At 42.7% G+C, this 17,617-nt stretch overlaps 2 protein-coding genes across 5 annotated transcripts in view; one reads left to right on the top strand and one right to left on the bottom strand.

Moving 5' to 3' along the window:
* Positions 1 to 17,617, top strand: part of LOC138951187 (tight junction protein ZO-1-like) — a gene marked incomplete at its 5' end in the record, with an annotated part of 77,834 nt that overhangs the window by 36,618 nt on the left and 23,599 nt on the right. For 3 of the 4 annotated variants that reach the window (XM_070322825.1, XM_070322826.1, XM_070322823.1), the window contains 10 exon segments: positions 52 to 225; positions 867 to 1,012; positions 2,047 to 2,061; positions 9,166 to 9,216; positions 9,643 to 9,738; positions 11,278 to 11,363; positions 11,674 to 11,890; positions 12,505 to 12,602; positions 15,272 to 15,499; positions 16,156 to 16,216. In XM_070322825.1, coding sequence (XP_070178926.1) covers positions 52 to 225; positions 867 to 1,012; positions 2,047 to 2,061; positions 9,166 to 9,216; positions 9,643 to 9,738; positions 11,278 to 11,363; positions 11,674 to 11,890; positions 12,505 to 12,602; positions 15,272 to 15,499; positions 16,156 to 16,216 — 1,172 coding nt within the window. 4 annotated transcript variants of the gene reach the window in all.
* LOC138951412 (protein starmaker-like) lies at positions 13,464 to 15,261 on the bottom strand. Its single transcript, XM_070323020.1, has 2 exons — positions 14,355 to 15,261; positions 13,464 to 13,477 (listed from the first exon to the last, which is right to left on the bottom strand). The coding sequence occupies exons 1-2, from the start codon at positions 15,259 to 15,261 to the stop codon at positions 13,464 to 13,466; spliced, it is 921 nt and encodes a 306-aa protein (XP_070179121.1).

Here is a 17,617-nt window from a genome sequence, read left to right as displayed (position 1 = left end):
TTGTAGTTGATGTGTTGCAGGACATGAAATGTTGTGGTTGATGTGTTGCAGGACCCACCTGAGCTACCAGCCCACTCCCGAGTCCAACGACCATGCCTTCAAGGCGGGCGACATCTTCCACATCAAGGACACGCTGTTCCGGGGCGTGGGCGGGTCGTGGCTGGCAATACGCGTGGGGTCCAGCGGCGAGGAGGTCAAGAAGGGAACCATTCCTAACAGCAAGAAGTAAGGGAGACAACTCAACTTTATTTAACATTGAGCAAGAAGTAAGGGAGACAACTGACCTTAACTCAGCTTTATTTAACATTGATGAAGATGTAAGGCTTGTTTCAATCTGTCCTTGAACGAACAGACAAAGGAAACAGAACAAAAAGTACCATCAAGTGATACTAAAACACAGAGAGAGACAGAGAGAGAGAGAGAGAGAGAGAGAGAGAGAGAGAGAGAGACTTTCTTTATTTGGTGTTTAACGTCGTTTTCAACCATTCAAGGTTATATCGCGACGGAGAGAGAGAGACAGAGAGAGAGACAGAGACAGAGAGAGAGACAGAGAGAGAGAGACAGAGAGAGAGAGAGCTCAAATGTGGAAACTTGTATTGCCCAGAGCTGGACCTAGCCTAGGGTCTGTTTGGTCTTGCCTTGCAAGTAGCCCTTCTGGGATTTGTTTATCTTGAATAATTTGACATATTAATGACATAGTTGTCAGTCGTGAAATGAAGTCAGCAAAAAGTGCACTCTCCGATAGAAAGCAGCCAAGCTGTTGATGGTTGGGTTGAATGTCTGCAAGCCAAGCCGTTTGCCTGGTGTACTGCACATGGTTGAAATGCAATCCTACATCTCTCTTGCCTCATGTCTTGTGCTCTCAGGGCTGAATCCCTGGCCAGCGCTCAGCAGGAGAACGTCAGCAGCCGGGACACACTACCCAGCAAGGGCCGGGGCGGCCTGTTCAAGAGAAAGTCGGCCCGGCGAGCAAAGTCCCTCGGCAAAGATCACTGGGAGGAGGTCATTTTCTGTGAGTTGCTTGTCGTCTGTGCAAGATTTTAGTTTGACCTATTGTTTTTTTTAAAGCTGAAAAGTAACGATAAAGCTAATTAATTTGCTTTGTGAAAGAAAGAGGGGTGACAATTCAGATCCCATCCACCATAGTCTACCCTGGATACTGTCCCCTGACGTGCGCTGTGTGTCTTCCATCCGATGTACCCGAGTCTCACACTGAGCGCACTATAAAAAGCCGTGAAGCAGCTGTCACCATGTTCAGTCTGACTGAAAACCTTGAACCAATCACTACTCTCAAACGCATGCCACGGTGAAAGATTCTTTTATTCACTGTACAGCTGAAAGATTCTTTTATTCACTGTTCAGCTGAAAGATTCTTTTATTCACTGTACAGCTGAAAGATTCTTTCATTCACTGTACAGCTGAAAGATTCTTTTATTCACTGTACAGCTGAAAGATTCTTTTATTCACTGTACAGCACGTTGGCGGAAGTTAGACCGATACCTCGCTGACCAGCTCGGGCGTTTGATAGGGTGACGGGAGTGAGACTTGGGTAGGGCGGGCCGGAGAGACACACACACACATCAGGGTACTCAGGATAGCAAACCATTGATCGGAGTTGCATCTTTTGCCCTAGTTTTATCGCTACTGTTCAGCTTTAACCGGGGGTTGCGCTCACTTTAACCTGGGGTTGCGCTCACTTTGAGTCATTTGCTTGCTTGATGCACAACGAGATCTATTATGTGTCGGTGGTACATGTATTAACAAATATGCAAGACACTCCTAAAATGCAATATTTGTGCACATTTTTGAAGTTGGCTCAAATAAAGTTGCATGGTATTCAGATACATCTTTCAAAGTCTAATTTCTTTCTTTTTTGGGGTGGTATTTTGTTGTGTCTGTAATTAGCTAAAGGGGGTCCATGAATTCAAACCTACATATATATATCCCCTCAACATGGAAATGTGTGTTCAGGCTTTTTATAATTTCTGTAGACTTTTTTTAATCAATTTTTTTTTAATTGTTTTTTTGTGGTCTTTGGTTCCTTAGCTGAAGATGGAGGAGGTAAGCTTGCAACAGTAGCCTCCCTTGCTTGTACACACTGCAACAATTCTCAGTGTCGCCTTTCATGCAGACTTTCAGTCATGGTGGTAGCCTACCTCGCTTGCACATATTGCAACAATTCTCAGTGTCGCCTTTCATGCAGACTTTCAGTCATGGTAGTAGCCTATCTCGCTTGCACACACTGCAACAATTCTCAGTGTCGCCTTTCATGCAGACTTTCAGTCATGGTAGTAGCCTATCTCGCTTGTACACACCGCAGCAATTCTCAGTTTCACATTTCATGCAGACTTTCAGTCATGGCAGTAGCCTCCCTCGCTTGCACATATTGCAACAATTCTCAGTGTCGCCTTTCATGCAGACTTTCAGTCATGGTAGTAGCCTATCTCGCTTGCACACACCGCAGCAATTCTCAGTTTCACATTTCATGCAGACTTTCAGTCATGGTAGTAGCCTATCTCGCTTGTACATAGTGCAGCCACTCTCTCAGTTTCACATTTCACTCAGACTTTCAGTCATGGTAGTAGCCTATCTCGCTTGCACATATTTGCAGCAGTTCTCAAGTTCCAGTCATTGTAGACTCAGCAGACCTTGCGTGTATATTCTCAGAATTTCACATTTCTTTCAGATTTTCAGTCAAGGTAGTAGCAGACTGTGCTTGAACATACTTTTCGCCTCTCTTAGTTTCACATTTCATAAAGACCTTCAGTTATAATTGTTTCAGTGAGAAGTAGTGAGTACATAATACTGTATAATACTGCAGCAGATCTTCCTTGTAAATATGTTTAAATTTTATGCCGACTTTCAATTATTTATGAAAGTTTGTTTCAGTGAAAAGTAGTATAATGATACATACGAATCTTGAGACTTTGGGCTGGAATCAGACTTGGTGAGCTGACAGCAACTCATGCCCAGAATGTTGGTATTGACTGGGAGCCACGTGTCACTTTCAGACTTGTTCATGCGATCAACACCTGCATGAGTAGGAATAGCATAGCACATGAAATACGCATGGTAGCAAAACAAACCAATCTGTTCAGGGCAGATAATTGGGTTGACTTTCTTCTCGAGTGTCAAAGTTGCAAAGCTTTTGTCTATTGTGATTTTGTGTCGATTTTTCATTCGGCCTTTCCGTTTTTATCTGGTCGATTTTGAGGGTACCCTGACTTGAGCGGCGGTCACGTGATCCCTGTTAAAGAAATATTTAATCCAAAAGGTGATCCTGAAGGTTACGTGAACAGCCTTAACTGGCATATAAAGTTTTAATGAAATGACATGGGGATTAATGCTATAATTTAGGTTTGAAATCTGTTGCAATAATTTTGTGGCCAAGTTTAGAATATACTGAGAGTGTGACGGGGTGTAGCTAAACCCCTCTTACACCGTAACAAATACTTGTGTTAAATTCAAACTAAATCTTTCAGGCAGCTGTTTAGTTTGTTTTCATTTTGCTTGTTCTTTTTTCTTCTCATTGTGAATCTTAGAATTAGATCATGAACTCCCGCAGTGGGGCACTGCGGTTATGAAATTAAAGGCCCCTCCTGTTTTTGGAACCGCAGGAGCTTTCTAGTTTGCTGTTAGGTAGATTTTTGGTTCCTCTTTCCTGTCATGCTCTCTTTTTCTTCATGAATTCTTTTCCTTTTTCTGCCTTCTTGCTCATTCACCTGTATTTTTTCCAAAAATCTCTTCTCTTTCCGCTTGTCTCGCGATTCATGTATAGTTTAATCTGTTAGTGTTCTGATGTAAGTCCAGCAGTAGATAGGTTAAGCCTATTTTAACACACTGGAAACTGGTAATCTTCCAGTAGGTATTAATTTAGTTTTACTAAAGCCTGCTGGGACACAAGTAATGGGTTAGTGCATTTGCAAACAGGAATCGCTTGACAAGTGGCCCCCTTCATCCCCCCCTTCCTCGTCCTGATATGGCTCTGCGTAGTCGGCTGGACGTTAAGCAACAAATAAACAAACAAATTAGATCATGAACGCTGCTTTGCTAAATACGAATTCCATGATGGAGTCCTTGCAGAGGAAGCACAACTGTCGCTTTTCTAGATCTTTTAGCTGATCAATTGCATGTAGTTGGCTCACGTAAGTGTAGCCTATGCGATCGTAACTTTGTCTGTCTTTGCGTATGTGCGTGCGTGCGTGTGTATGTCTGTGGTAGAAACTCTAACATTTGAAGACGTCACATTACATTGACGTCACATTATGACGTAAGAGGGTTAGACGTCACGCGAAGGAAGTACTGAAAGTCTCTGTCATTATTATTTTGAGCGGGCCGAGACTAGTTGGCAGTCGTGTCCCTGTAAGTAGGCTACATGCAGACAGACAGATCTAGATCTAGTGTCTCGCTTTCTTGCACAGTTTCACCTATGCTCTTTCTGTGTGTGTGTGTGTGTGTGTGTGTGTGTGTGTGTGTGTGTGTGTGTGTGTGTGTGTGTGTGGTGTGTGTGTATGTGTGACGGAGTGATTGAGTTTGTGTTACTGTTTGTCGATTTCTTACGTGAGCCTTGATGGCTTCGCCTCTTGTTTTTCTAGTGGAATTAAAACATCAAAACTGGGGGGGAAAGTGAGTTTTGATTTGCTTGTTATTAAACAATATTGATGTCACAGGAATCTCAACTGATCATGGTTTTAACTTGTCCTTTTTCTCTGGGTACAGAAATCTGTGCAATGTTCAGCTCCATCACACAATGTGTCAGCTGTAGACATGTGCATTAAATTCATCCCTATTTATTCTTCTGTTAAGCTGTTCATTACAGTGTTGCAGCATTCTTCGTTACTCTATGTAAGACCTACTACGGTCAAATAACAGCCCAAATATGCCCAACAAAGGTCACAATGGGTCAAATAAGACCGAAGTAAAAATCTAAGATAAACAAGGAGGTGCCAATCACATTATTGAGTTAGCCCCGTTCTCTCCGTACGAACTATGCCCGGAAGAGGATTTCCTACGTCCTCTTGCGAGACTTGCACGGATCGAACTTATCAACTTCCACTCTCTCACTCAAATATGTGATAAAAATACAAGAAGAGTGGTTGGAACTAGTTTTGAACTCCCAAAATTTACTTGGGGGGAGCTCTAACCCAAGGCCTGCCGTGGGCTCGTGTCTCGAGACCCCGCTGAGAAATAAGACAAGAACCGGGAAAGACTTGGCCAATTGAAACTAATTAAAAAGATAAAATAATTTCACAAAACAAAACAAACGTAGAAAACAATTGCAACACAAACTCGCGTCTGCTTTCACCACCACGACACACAATAAATGTTGTCACTTTGTACTTTATTGCTTAATATAATGGCAGCTAATACACATACGTACAGACAAGACGAGTTCTCAGAGGATTGGTGGGCTTCAGCCTGAGCGTACAATATCTCTGTCAGGCGACAAAAGGGTTAATCCCATGCTAGATCATTCTCATACATCCACAGGGCACTCACTGACCCCAATACTAGCAGATCACACAACCATCCTTTTATCAAAAAATTCAATACACTGTCCTCTTCACAATACCAACTATTACAAACACCCCTACCATGGACAATGTCATCACAACTTCCGGTTAAAGTTTGGATTACACTATACGGGTAGAGCACACTTGACGTTCACAACAGTCACAAAATAATGATTACCGAGAGAACCCCGTAAGACAATAAAACTAGATCTAAAATAAAAAAAATAAAAAAATAAAATATAAAACTGAACCTAAAACCTAAACCTAAAACTAAAAACTGAAAACCCCTTAGGAAAGAGTAGTCTACAAACGACGTCTGCTCCCTGTAAACACAAAAGCACACACACCCAGGGTACATTACTGCCTGTTTCACAGTGGGTATGTACATCAAGGTATTACAACCTCTTACCTGCTTTCTCTGTGTTAGAACATAATTTTCTTCACTCCCTTTCACCAAGTTTAAATGGCGATTTTATCATCAAATCTTCACAATGTCTGTCGTAATTCTTTCAATACAACTCATTGACAAAACTAACACTACATTAATAACACATTAATGCCATCTTGTTCTTCACTGAATTCAACTATAAGCAAAGGAAAGGATGTACGAACCTCTTCTCATGTCTCTTCTCTCGGTCACGCTACCTCTGACCAAAACATGCAAACCGCGGCATCCTCCTCCATCTGCAATTATTACGGAACTATCAATAGCGACTAAATTAACGATTTTGATTTCCTGTCGTATCCAAGATGTTGTCATCTCAGATTACTGACTGACTTCACTATGAAATTAATACTTTTCCCGGAAATCTACCACAATTTATGTTTTATCATAGTACACTTTCTTCTAATACTGTGTACAACACGGTTTAACAACATAGTCTCGGCTGTCACATCACGCTTCCACTTCAACTCTTAATCAACCCTGTGACGTCACCTCGTCATAAATAGACTGTCTTTCACAACTCAACTAAAAGTTCAATTTTCTGATCAATCGTTTTCAAAACCATTCCTTATAACTACCAAACATAATATTCCCCCAAAATATCATCCTATTTTACCAATATACCTGTGATTAATCATCAATTTTCATCAAAAATATGATTTGCACCGGCGCCATCCACAAACAGGCTTTTCTCACAACAAGCACCACTTCAAATCCAACAAATTTTCATCCTTAATCTCACCATCGATCATACAAATATAAAATCAAAATTACCTCCACGTCTGGCATCACAATCTACCACATTAGATCACCGGATGCTGCCAAGAATCTCTATTTCTTTCCCGATTCTTTTCTCAATACTACGCCAGCATGTCTTCTCGACTTCGCAGTCAGGCGGAAAAGGAACATCTTCGCGCGCGTCTCCAATCACATGACCCAAAAATACTCTCCTACCAAAAACCTAAATCCTTCAGTACTCGTAATTCAAACCACTTTCCAACTCACAAATCCTTTGTGAACTCATACCCTGTCGATCAAAATAAAATCTTAATAACACAAAAACGTATTTTGTTGTCAAAACATAATTTGCAGCAAATCTACATTTTAACCTCAGCAACGCAAAGGGAAACAAACCCGCGGTCCAATCCCTTTGACTAACGTAGTTGTTTCTCCTACACCGCAAATCCCTCGCACTTGGTTACATATGCGTGCATTCATCGTGTTGCATTCTTCTATTCTTGACAGTGTACAGTATCATGATTCATGTCTGTAGAGTCACAAATTTCTTATTGTCAGTAAAACTGCACTGACTGCTATGCATGGTAGCTTTGACATTTCTAAATAAGAAAAACAAGAAAGATAATTTGTTGGAACGTTTGTAATTGACAAAACAATACGTTACAATCACAAATATGTTGACCCAACGGTCTTTACAGTGCACAGACAAACAATAAGTACGAAGAACTTAGCTTGGTTGAGTTTTCGGCCGCTTGCTGATAAAACCCTTGCTTTTTATTTTGACATTTCGAAAAAGAGCTTTGACATTTCAAGAAAGAAACAAAGTAACATCCTTTTCACATTATTTACACAGAGGGATAGTACTCTTGCTAGGCACCCACAGCTTGGGCTTTCAGCATGCTTCAGCATCTTCTTTTTCTTCTGTGTTCGTGGGCTGAAACTCCCACGTACACTCGTGTTTTTTGCACGAGTGGAATTTTACGTGTATGACCGTTTTTTTACCCCGCCGTTTAGGCAGCCATACGCCGTTTTCGGAGGAAGCATGCTGGGTATTTTCGTGTTTCTATAACCCAACAAACTCTGACATGGATTAATAATAATAATAATGATAAGAACATTTATATAGCGCTAAATCAAAAACTTTCTTTAAAAAGGCTTGCTCTAAGCGCTTGACATCTAAACTAAAACGTCATTCACACTCTTTACAATGATGTACAAGAACTTCATGTCACACTCTTTCATTACAGGATCTTTTTCGTGCGCACTTGGTCTTATGCTTGCGTGTACACACGGGGGTGTTCGGACACCGAGGAGAGTCTGCACACAAAGTTGACTCTGAGAAATAAATCTCTTGTCGAACGTGGGGATGAACTCACGCTGACAGCGCGCGGCCAACTGGATACAAATCCAGCGTGCTACCGACTGAGCTACATCCCCGCCCTATGCTTCAGCATAAAATGTTATACATTTTTTTTGTCTTTTGTGCAATGCGGCATTCTTTGAGATCGGTTGCCTGAAGAAAGTGAAAACTAAAATGCAGTATTTTTTTCTAATTTTGTTCGCTTTTCATATTTTAATTTGGAGCGTTGTTGTTTTGTTTTGTTTTGTTTCGGACCTATTTGTGCCATGTTCCAAAGGTTGGAAGTCTTGTTTTGCTTTGAAATGTCAGACAAGTTGTCACCATTCTTTGAGAATTATTGTGGGCGCTGTGGCGTGGTGGTAAGACGTCGGCCTCCAAAGCGGAAGGTTGAGGGTTCGAATCCCGGCCGCGGCCGCCTGGTGGGTTAAGTGTGGAGATTTTTCCGATCTCCCAGGTCAACTTATGTGCAGACCTGCTAGTGGCTTATCCCCCTTCGTGTGTACACGCAAGCACAAGACCAAGTGCGCACGAAAAAGATCCTGTAATCCATGTCAGAGTTCGGTGGGTTATAGAAACACGAAAATACCCAGCATGCTTCCTCCGAAAGCGGCGTATGGCTGCCTAAATGGCGGGGTAAAAACGGTCATACACGTAAAATTCCACTCGTGCAAAAACACGAGTGTACGTGGGAGTTTCAGCCCACGAACGCAGAAGAAGAAGAAGAAGAATTATTGTGGGCATTGTGGGCGATTCCTTTTGTCTTTTTTTGTGTCTTTTCTTTATTTCAAGGTAAAGATGGATCATCATGGAGCTTTACTTCAAGACTAACTTTTTTATACATATGAGCGGCTTTCAAGTTAAATCTCTCCCCCATCTTGAATACTGAGATGCCAATGTAAGAAAACTTGTCTGGCGAATTTGATCGAAACAACTCCAAGGGAAATTTGCTGGCTTCAATCACCTATCTGAACTATAGAATTTTATTTATTTATTTTTTGTTGACAGGGTTGAACAGATGGTAAAATCTTTCGATAGACAAAATGATGGTGCAACATAGGTGTAGTAGACTTGTATAATCATCTGACATAGACATTTCTTTCATTTTTCAGCTGGCTTAGCGACAAAGTTCCCACCCTATGAACGAGTGGTGCTGAGAGATCGTAAGTATGCTGACATTCGGATTATTTTTGATTCTTGTGTGAGTTTAGACCGAACCCTAAACAAATTGGCTGCTAATGTTTCAAAATCAGGAATCAAGAATCAAAACACAAAAAGGTTAATTTAATTGCACATTCTATAGACTAGACCATAACTAACAATTGCTGAGCCCTGAGGGGTTGGGTCGGTTGCACCTTTGAAATAAAAAAGATAACTGTCCGTATTGCACCTGATTCTGGTAAATAGTCAGGTGACATGACTTCCAGGACCGCGAGCAAGGGTGCGACCGACTCAACCCCCAGGGTAAGGTATGGTCAGTTTGCGTATTATTACTATTAAAACTAGATTTTGAAATCTCAGGTTTATGGAATGTTTAATTAAATTGTTCCATTCCACTGACATTGAATGTGACGTTTACTTGTTTCCAGCGGCCTTCGTGCGGCCGGTGGTGGTGTTCGGTGCGATAGCGGACGTGGCCCGCGACATGCTGCTGCAGGAGTTTCCCGACAGGTTCGAGTCTCCACGTGAGTATGCTTTCTCTCTCTTGTGTTTCTTTTGATGCATGTTTGTGTGCACTGGGGTAGCTTGCTCACTTGCCTCTTCATTGTCCAATGATTCAGTAGCAAGTGACTTTTCCCATCGGTTCGTTTGAGTTGTGTTTTCAGGTGTTTTTTTCTTCATCTTATTTATGATTCTTTAAATTGTGACTGTAAATGCCTGTGGTGGGTAACACGGTGATGCCTGGGATATGAGGACCTGCTGATGAGAGGACATCTCCCCTTGAAGGCCACCTGCCTAAAAAGGCCCTTTGTCTAGCACAGTAAAACCTTCCCCTGACAACCTTGAAAAGGTCCAGAAAATCGGTCATTTGGTGGAGGGGTCTTTGTTGGGAATTTGCTGCCTGAGTGTAACAAGGGAGGTAGCTTGGCAGGTAGCTTGGCAGGTAGCTTGGCAGTTCTGTGCTTTCTCCTTTCCAGCTTCTGTTTATGACTTACTTGATCTTCAAGCATAACAATGGTCCTTTGTTTTTGTTGGTGTGGCCATGTTGACACCATCTCTACCGGCACGGTTGGCCTAGTGGTAAGGCGTCCGCCCCGTGATCGGGAGGTCGTGGGTTCGAACCCCGGCCGGGTCATACCTAAGACTTTAAAATTGGCAATCTGGCGTCTGGCATTATGGGGTTAGTGCTAGGACTGGTTGGTCCGGTGTCAGAATAATGTGACTGGGTGACATGAAGCCTGTGCTGCGACTTCTGTCTTGTGTGTGGCGCACGTTATATGTCAAAGCAGCACCGCCCTGATATGGCCCTTCGTGGTCGGCTGGGCGTTAAGCAAAAACAAACAAACAAACACCATCTCTCAATAAGACGGGTTGTCATGGGAGGTTCCACTGTATCTTGATCAAGAAGTACCTGTCATGACAGGCCACCTTCCATGAAGGGACACTGTGGGCTGGTCCCAAGGGTGTCCTTCCATCCCAGGCACCACTGTACCTGTACTGATAGCTGTACTGATAGCTGTACTGATAGCTGTACTGATAGCTGTATGGATATCTGTACTGATAGCTGTACTGATAGCTGTACTGATACCTGTAATGATAGCTGTACTGATAGCTGTACTGATACCTGTAATGATAGCTGTACTGATAGCTGTACTGATAGCTGTACTGATACCTGTACTGATAGCTGTACTGATACCTGTACTGATACCTGTACTGATACCTGTACTGATAGCTGTACTGATAGCTGTACTGATAGCTGTACTGATAGCTGTACTGATAGCTGTACTGATAGCTGTACTGATACCTGTACTGATAGCTGTACTGATACCTGTAATGATACCTGTACTGATAGCTGTACTGATAGCTGTACTGATAGCTGTACTGATAGCTGTACTGATAGCTGTACTGATAGCTGTACTGATACCTGTACTGATAGCTGTACTCATACCTGTACTCATACCTATACTCATACCTGTACTCATACCTGTACTCATACCTGTACTGATACCTGTACTGATAGAGCTAAGAAATAATGTGCATGAAACTTGTTGTGACCTTGACAGAGGCAGACAAGGGCGCAGAAAGCGACGCCAAGAAAGACAAGCTGGGCGTGATTCGCTTTGGTGCTATCCGTGAAGCCATCAACAGGGTGAGTAGAGTTAGTGTGTGCCTTTGTCATTTTACTGTCTGTGTGAATGAATGTGTTGTTGGCATTTGTTGTTGTCTTTTATTGACTACAATTATTTTCTTAATTAATATTTGCAAAGTTCTGGCATTTTTTTAATTTTCCGTTTAAATCATGTGCTTGCCGCTGACATAGGTTCACATCATCTCATCTGTGCTGTTCTTCCAGCGAAAACACCTTGTGCTGGATGTGACACTATGCTGCCTGGATCGCCTGAACTACGCCCAGTATTACCCCATCTCATCTCATCTCATCTCATCTGTTATGTTTGCAGCAAAAGCACTGTGTGCTAGACGTAATGCCGTACCATGTTGACCGCCTGAACTACGCCCAGTATTACCCCATCGTGGTCTTCCTGAAAGGGGAGAGCAAGCAGGCCATCAAGGACGTTCGCTCGCGCTGGAGGGGGGCTGGAGGGACAACCAAGAACCCCAAGAAACTGCAGGAACACAACGAGAGGATGGACAATCTCTTCTCACATCTCTTCACTGGTTGGTGTTTTTTCTCTTGTTGTGTCATTTAGTCAAGTTTTGGAATGGAGACGAGGTGACGGGGGATCACTGGCTGTGTGTATGTGTGTGTGTGTGTAGAGCACTTCCCGAAAAACTACGGAACAGATGATGATGAAACTTCAGGTATGGGTACTTCCACAGAATCCAAAAAATATAACGATGTGCTATGTTTACGTCAGTGTCTATATGTTAGCTTCAGGCAGAAATATTGACTGAATGTTTTGATACTGCTTGACATGACTTGTGTTGATACTGCTTGACGTGACTTGTGTTGATACTGCTTGATGTGACTTGTGTTGATACTGCTTGACGTGACTTGTGTTGATACTGCTTGACATGACTTGTGTTGATACTGCTTGACGTTTTGGTTGTGAGGAGTTTGTGGTGGATGAATTTTTTGTTGTTGTTTTTGTTTTGTATATTCATTTGAAGGGGAGGGGCGTGGTTGGGGCTGACAGTTGTTTTTTCTTTGGACTGTGTGTATGGAAGGATAGAAACACCATGGTGTTTTGTTTAGGTCCCTCTAGTCTGTCAAGTTGTTGTGATTGTTTAAAGCAGAATGCTGTGAATAAACATCACCATGTGTGTCACAGGTTCCATCACGCACACCACGACCGACGTCTGGTTCCCCAAGCTGGTGGAGATGATCCAGGCTCAGCAGCGCCGACCCGTCTGGATGTCACAGAAGAAGGTAGCTTTTCAATTTTCATTTTCATCACTCCATTGTCCCATCGCTGGGAAATTTGGGTCGCTTCCTCCCAGTGGAAAGCTAGCAGCAACAGAGTGGCGCTACCCAGGTGTCTGCGTGTTTAGGTGTAATCAGCCACCTGCACTTATGGCAGAATGACCGAGGTCTTTTATGTGCCACAGTGGTGACACGGGGTTGGAACATGGATACCGTCTCTGAGTCTGCCCATAAAGTTGACTCGTGTCCGTCCCGACCAGGACTTGAACCTGCGACCTTAGGATAACAAGTCCAGTGCAACTGAGCCCCCCCCCCCCCCCCCCCCCCCCCCCCCCCCCAGATTACACCTGGCAACAGATGGGCGCGTAGCCAAGTGGTTGGGGCGTCAGACAGTGTTCAAATCCTGACCACTCCAGGTGGGTTAAGGGTGGAGATTTTACTGATCTCTCAGGTCAACTTATGTGCAGACCTGCTATTGCCTTAATATCCCCCTTCATGTGTACATGCAAGCACAAGATCAAGTCCGCACAGAAAAAACACTTTAATTCATGTCAGAGTTCCGTTGGTTATAGAAACATGAAGACGCCCAGCATGCATCCCCGAAATTGGAGTATGACTGCCTGAATGAAGGGGAAAAAGGTGTATGAATCTTGTAAAGAGCGATGAGATGAGAGCAGGTGATCACTGCAAAATGCAACTTTCACGCCCATTTGTATTTGACCATGATGGCGAAATGATCATCAGACCTGTTCAGATCGTGCAATAAACGCGTGCACAGCATGCTGAAATACTTTGAATGATGCGTGGAGTACACTCATTTTTCTGAAAATGCACAAAAGTGTTTATTTTCTTCAGAAAGTGGAAAGTTTAGGTTCCCGAGTCTGGAAGGTGATCAGTTTGCTCAAAACCTGGCCACTTTTCCACAGTGTGCCCCGCCATTGCCGTTTCTCTGGCCTCACATCCAGTATTTCGTACTTGCTTTTTCAGATAAATAACCTTTGAGTAACTTATATAAAATGACGTACTATGTGGCGAGTTTCTTCCCTGACTTCACATCTCCAGTGTATAAAGTCTCAAGTGTATAAAGTCTCAAGTGTATAAAGTCCCAAGTGTATAAAGTCTCAAGTGTATAAAGTCTCAAGTGTATAAAGTCTCAAGTGTATAAAGTCTCAAGTGTATAAAGTCTCAAGTGTATAAAGTCCCAAGTGTATAAAGTCTCAAGTGTATAAAGTCCCAAGTGTATAAAGTCTCATAAAGTCCCAAGTGTATAAAGTCTCAAGTGTATAAAGTCTCAAGTGTATAAAGTCTCAAGTGTATAAAGTCTCAAGTGTATAAAGTCTCAAGTGTATAAAGTCTCAAGTGTATAAAGTCTCAAGTGTATAAAGTTTCAAGTGTATAAAGTCTCAAGTGTATAAAGTCTCAAGTGGCTGTATGTTTTGTGTGAAACAAGGCTTACAAGGCATTTCCACCAATGTGTGTGCAGGCACAGATTGTCGTTATCATCTGTGTTAACTTTACTCTTCTCGTTATCATCAGTGTTAACTTTACTCTTCTCGTTATCATCAGTGTTAACTTTACTCTTCTCGTTATCATCAGTGTTAACTTTACTCTTCTCGTTATCATCAGTGTTAACTTTACTCTTCTCATTATCATCAGTGTTAACTTTACTCTTCTCATTATCATCAGTGTTAACTTTACTCTTCTCATTATCATCAGTGTTAACTTTACTCCTCTCGTTATCATCAGTGTTAACTTTACTCTTCTCGTTATCATCAGTGTTAACTTTACTCTTCTCGTCATCATCAGTGTTAACTTTACTCTTCTCGTTATCATCAGTGTTAACTTTACTCTTCTCGTTATCATCAGTGTTAACTTTACTCTTCTCATTATCATCAGTGTTAACTTTACTCTTCTCGTCATCATCAGTGTTAACTTTACTCTTCTCGTCATCATCAGTGTTAACTTTACTCTTCTCGTTATCATCAGTGTTAACTATACTCTTCTCGTTATCATCAGTGTTAACTTTACTCTTCTCGTTATCATCAGTGTTAACTTTACTCTTCTGGTTATCATCAGTGTTAACTTTACTCTTCTCATTATCATCAGTGTTAACTATACTCTTCTCGTTATCATCAGTGTTAACTTTACTCTTCTCGTTATCATCAGTGTTAACTTTACTCTTCTCGTCATCATCAGTGTTAACTTTACTCCTCTCGTTATCATCAGTGTTAACTTTACTCTTCTGGTTATCATCAGTGTTAACTTTACTCTTCTGGTTATCATCAGTGTTAACTTTACTCTTCTGGTTATCATCAGTGTTAACTTTACTCTTCTGGTTATCATCAGTGTTAACTTTACTCTTCTCATTATCATCAGTGTTAACTTTACTCTTCTCGTTATCATCAGTGTTAACTTTACTCTTCTCGTTATCATCAGTGTTAACTTTACTCTTCTCATTATCATCAGTGTTAACTTTACTCTTCTCGTTATCATCAGTGTTAACTTTACTCTTCTCGTTATCATCAGTGTTAACTTTACTCTTCTCGTTATCATCAGTGTTAACTTTACTCTTCTCGTTATCATCAGTGTTAACTTTACTCTTCTCGTTATCATCAGTGTTAACTTTACTCTTCTCGTTATCATCAGTGTTAACTTTACTCCTCATTTCTCTGCAGCCGGAAGAGGACTTCAACGACGACCTCATGTTCCCGATGCCCAACAGAAACAGCATGGCAGCCGCACCCGACAGTGAGTTTGACCTTGCACGACCTTCAGATGACCTCAACCTATCACCCACGCAGAAGAAGCAGCTGGTGAGGTCGTCGTCTGACCCCAGTATCAACACGGGTGATCGTGTACCTGGCATTCCACCCTACCCTGCTCCACCTGGCTACAAGGGCAAGGTATGTGTGTGTGTGAGGGGGGGGGGGGGGGGGAGTCTCTGTTCGAGGTTTTGAATAATAATAATAATAATAATAATAATAATAAATAACTTTTCTATAGCGCGAGTCCCATCAATTGGCTCCAGGCGCTTTACAAATTCATTATAGAATAAACTAGCTCATCGTGGATTGACGCCCTCCCAAAGTATAATTGAAGCCCTCTGTCGCTTCGCTCCGTCGGGCTTCAATTAGCTTTGGTCGGGCGTCAATCCACGATGACGACCTCGAAGTTTCAAATGGAAGCATGTTAATGTGTAATTGAATTACGTAAGGAATTTTACACTGTTTATCCTTGTTCGGAGGGCGTGGGGCATGTACGACCCATACTTTTTACGTTGATTCCTTCTTTGGAAAGTATGGGTGGTACTCGACCCACATCATCCGGCCCGTCGCGATATAACCTTCGTGGTTGAAAACGACGTTGAACACCAAATAAAGAAAGAAACATCATCCGGACTGTGTAGTCCAAAGCGTGATCCGGTGAAGGTGAAAAGAGGGGTACGACTGTATTGGCTCAGTAGCAACATTCAGTGAAATGATCTGTACAGTAACAAGATGCTGACCAGTGAAATGATCTGTACAGTAACACCATGTTGAGCTGTGACTTTGTCTTTCAGATGCCGCCCTACAACAGGGACGATTATGACGACTACCGTCACCCAGCGTCTGCAAGAGATGGTAAGACCACCGTCTTCTTTGCAGGCTTGACATGAATTGTCTGTGCTGTGTACACTGTGTCACCTTTATGTCGTGTGTGTTTGACACATGACAATCTTGTGACTGTTGAGACTCAGTAGTCGGCTCCCAGGCTGAACATGGAGCAGTTCTTTAGCTTCAGGCCGTGACGGGCGCAGTGGCGTGGTGATAAGACGTCGACCTCCTAATCGGAAGGTCGTGAGTTCGAATCCCGGTTGCTGCCGCCTGGTGGGTTAAGAGTGGAGATTTTTCTGATCTCCCAGGTCAACTTATGTGCAGACCTGCTAGTGACTTAACCCCTTTCGTGTGTACACGCAAGCACAAGACCAAGTGCGCACGGGAAAAGATCCTGTAATCCATGTCAGAGTTCGGTGGGTTATAGAAACACGAAAATACCCAGCATGCCTCCCCCGAAATCAGCGTATGCTGCCTGAATGGCGGGGTAAAAATGGTCATACACGTACAAATCCACTCGTACTAAAAACATGAGTGAACGTGGGAGTCTCAGCCCATGAACGAAGAAGAAGAAGATTCAGGCCCTGGGTCAGTATCAGACTCTTTCACATATTCGTAATCCTACGCCTGATATTTATAGATCATTCTTTTGCTGTGCTTTAATCTAGAAATTTAGAGGTCAGGTGTTTTGGCAGCATTTTTTAAATTTATTTAGTACGAATTCTTCATTCTTTACTGAAGGCATGACGTTTTTGCTCTGTGAAAAAGATGAGCAACCTTTCCAAAATGATGGTGTGTGACAGCCTGCTGACGTCAGTTGACATGCCTAGACTGACCTGACGTCAGATGACATGCCTAGACTGACCTGACATCAGATGACATGCCTAGACTGCTGACCTGACGTCAGATGACATGCCTAGACTGACCTGACGTCAGATGACATGCCTAGACTGACCTGACGTCAGATGACATGCCTAGACTAACCTGACGTCAGATGACATGCCTAGACTAACCTGACGTCACATGACATGCCTAGACTAACCTGACGTCAGATGACATGCCTAGACTAACCTGACGTCAGATGACATGCCTAGACTGACCTGACATCAGATGGCATGCCTAGACTAACCTCACGTCACATGACATGCCTAGACTAACCTGACGTCAGATGACATGCCTAGACTAACCTGACGTCAGATGACATGCCTAGACTAACCTGACGTCAGATGACATGCCTGGACTAACCTGCGTCAGATGACATGCCTAGACTAACCTGACGTCACATGACATGCCTAGACTAACCTGACGTCAGATGACATGCCTAGACTGCTGACCTGACGTCAGATGACATGCCTAGACTGACCTGACGTCAGATGACATGCCTAGACTGACCTGACGTCAGATGACATGCCTAGACTGACCTGACGT

This window comes from Littorina saxatilis, linkage group LG16 (assembly GCF_037325665.1).
Source record: "Littorina saxatilis isolate snail1 linkage group LG16, US_GU_Lsax_2.0, whole genome shotgun sequence".
NCBI lineage: Eukaryota > Metazoa > Mollusca > Gastropoda > Littorinimorpha > Littorinidae > Littorina > Littorina saxatilis.
This window is presented reverse-complemented; position numbering and strand designations above follow the sequence as displayed.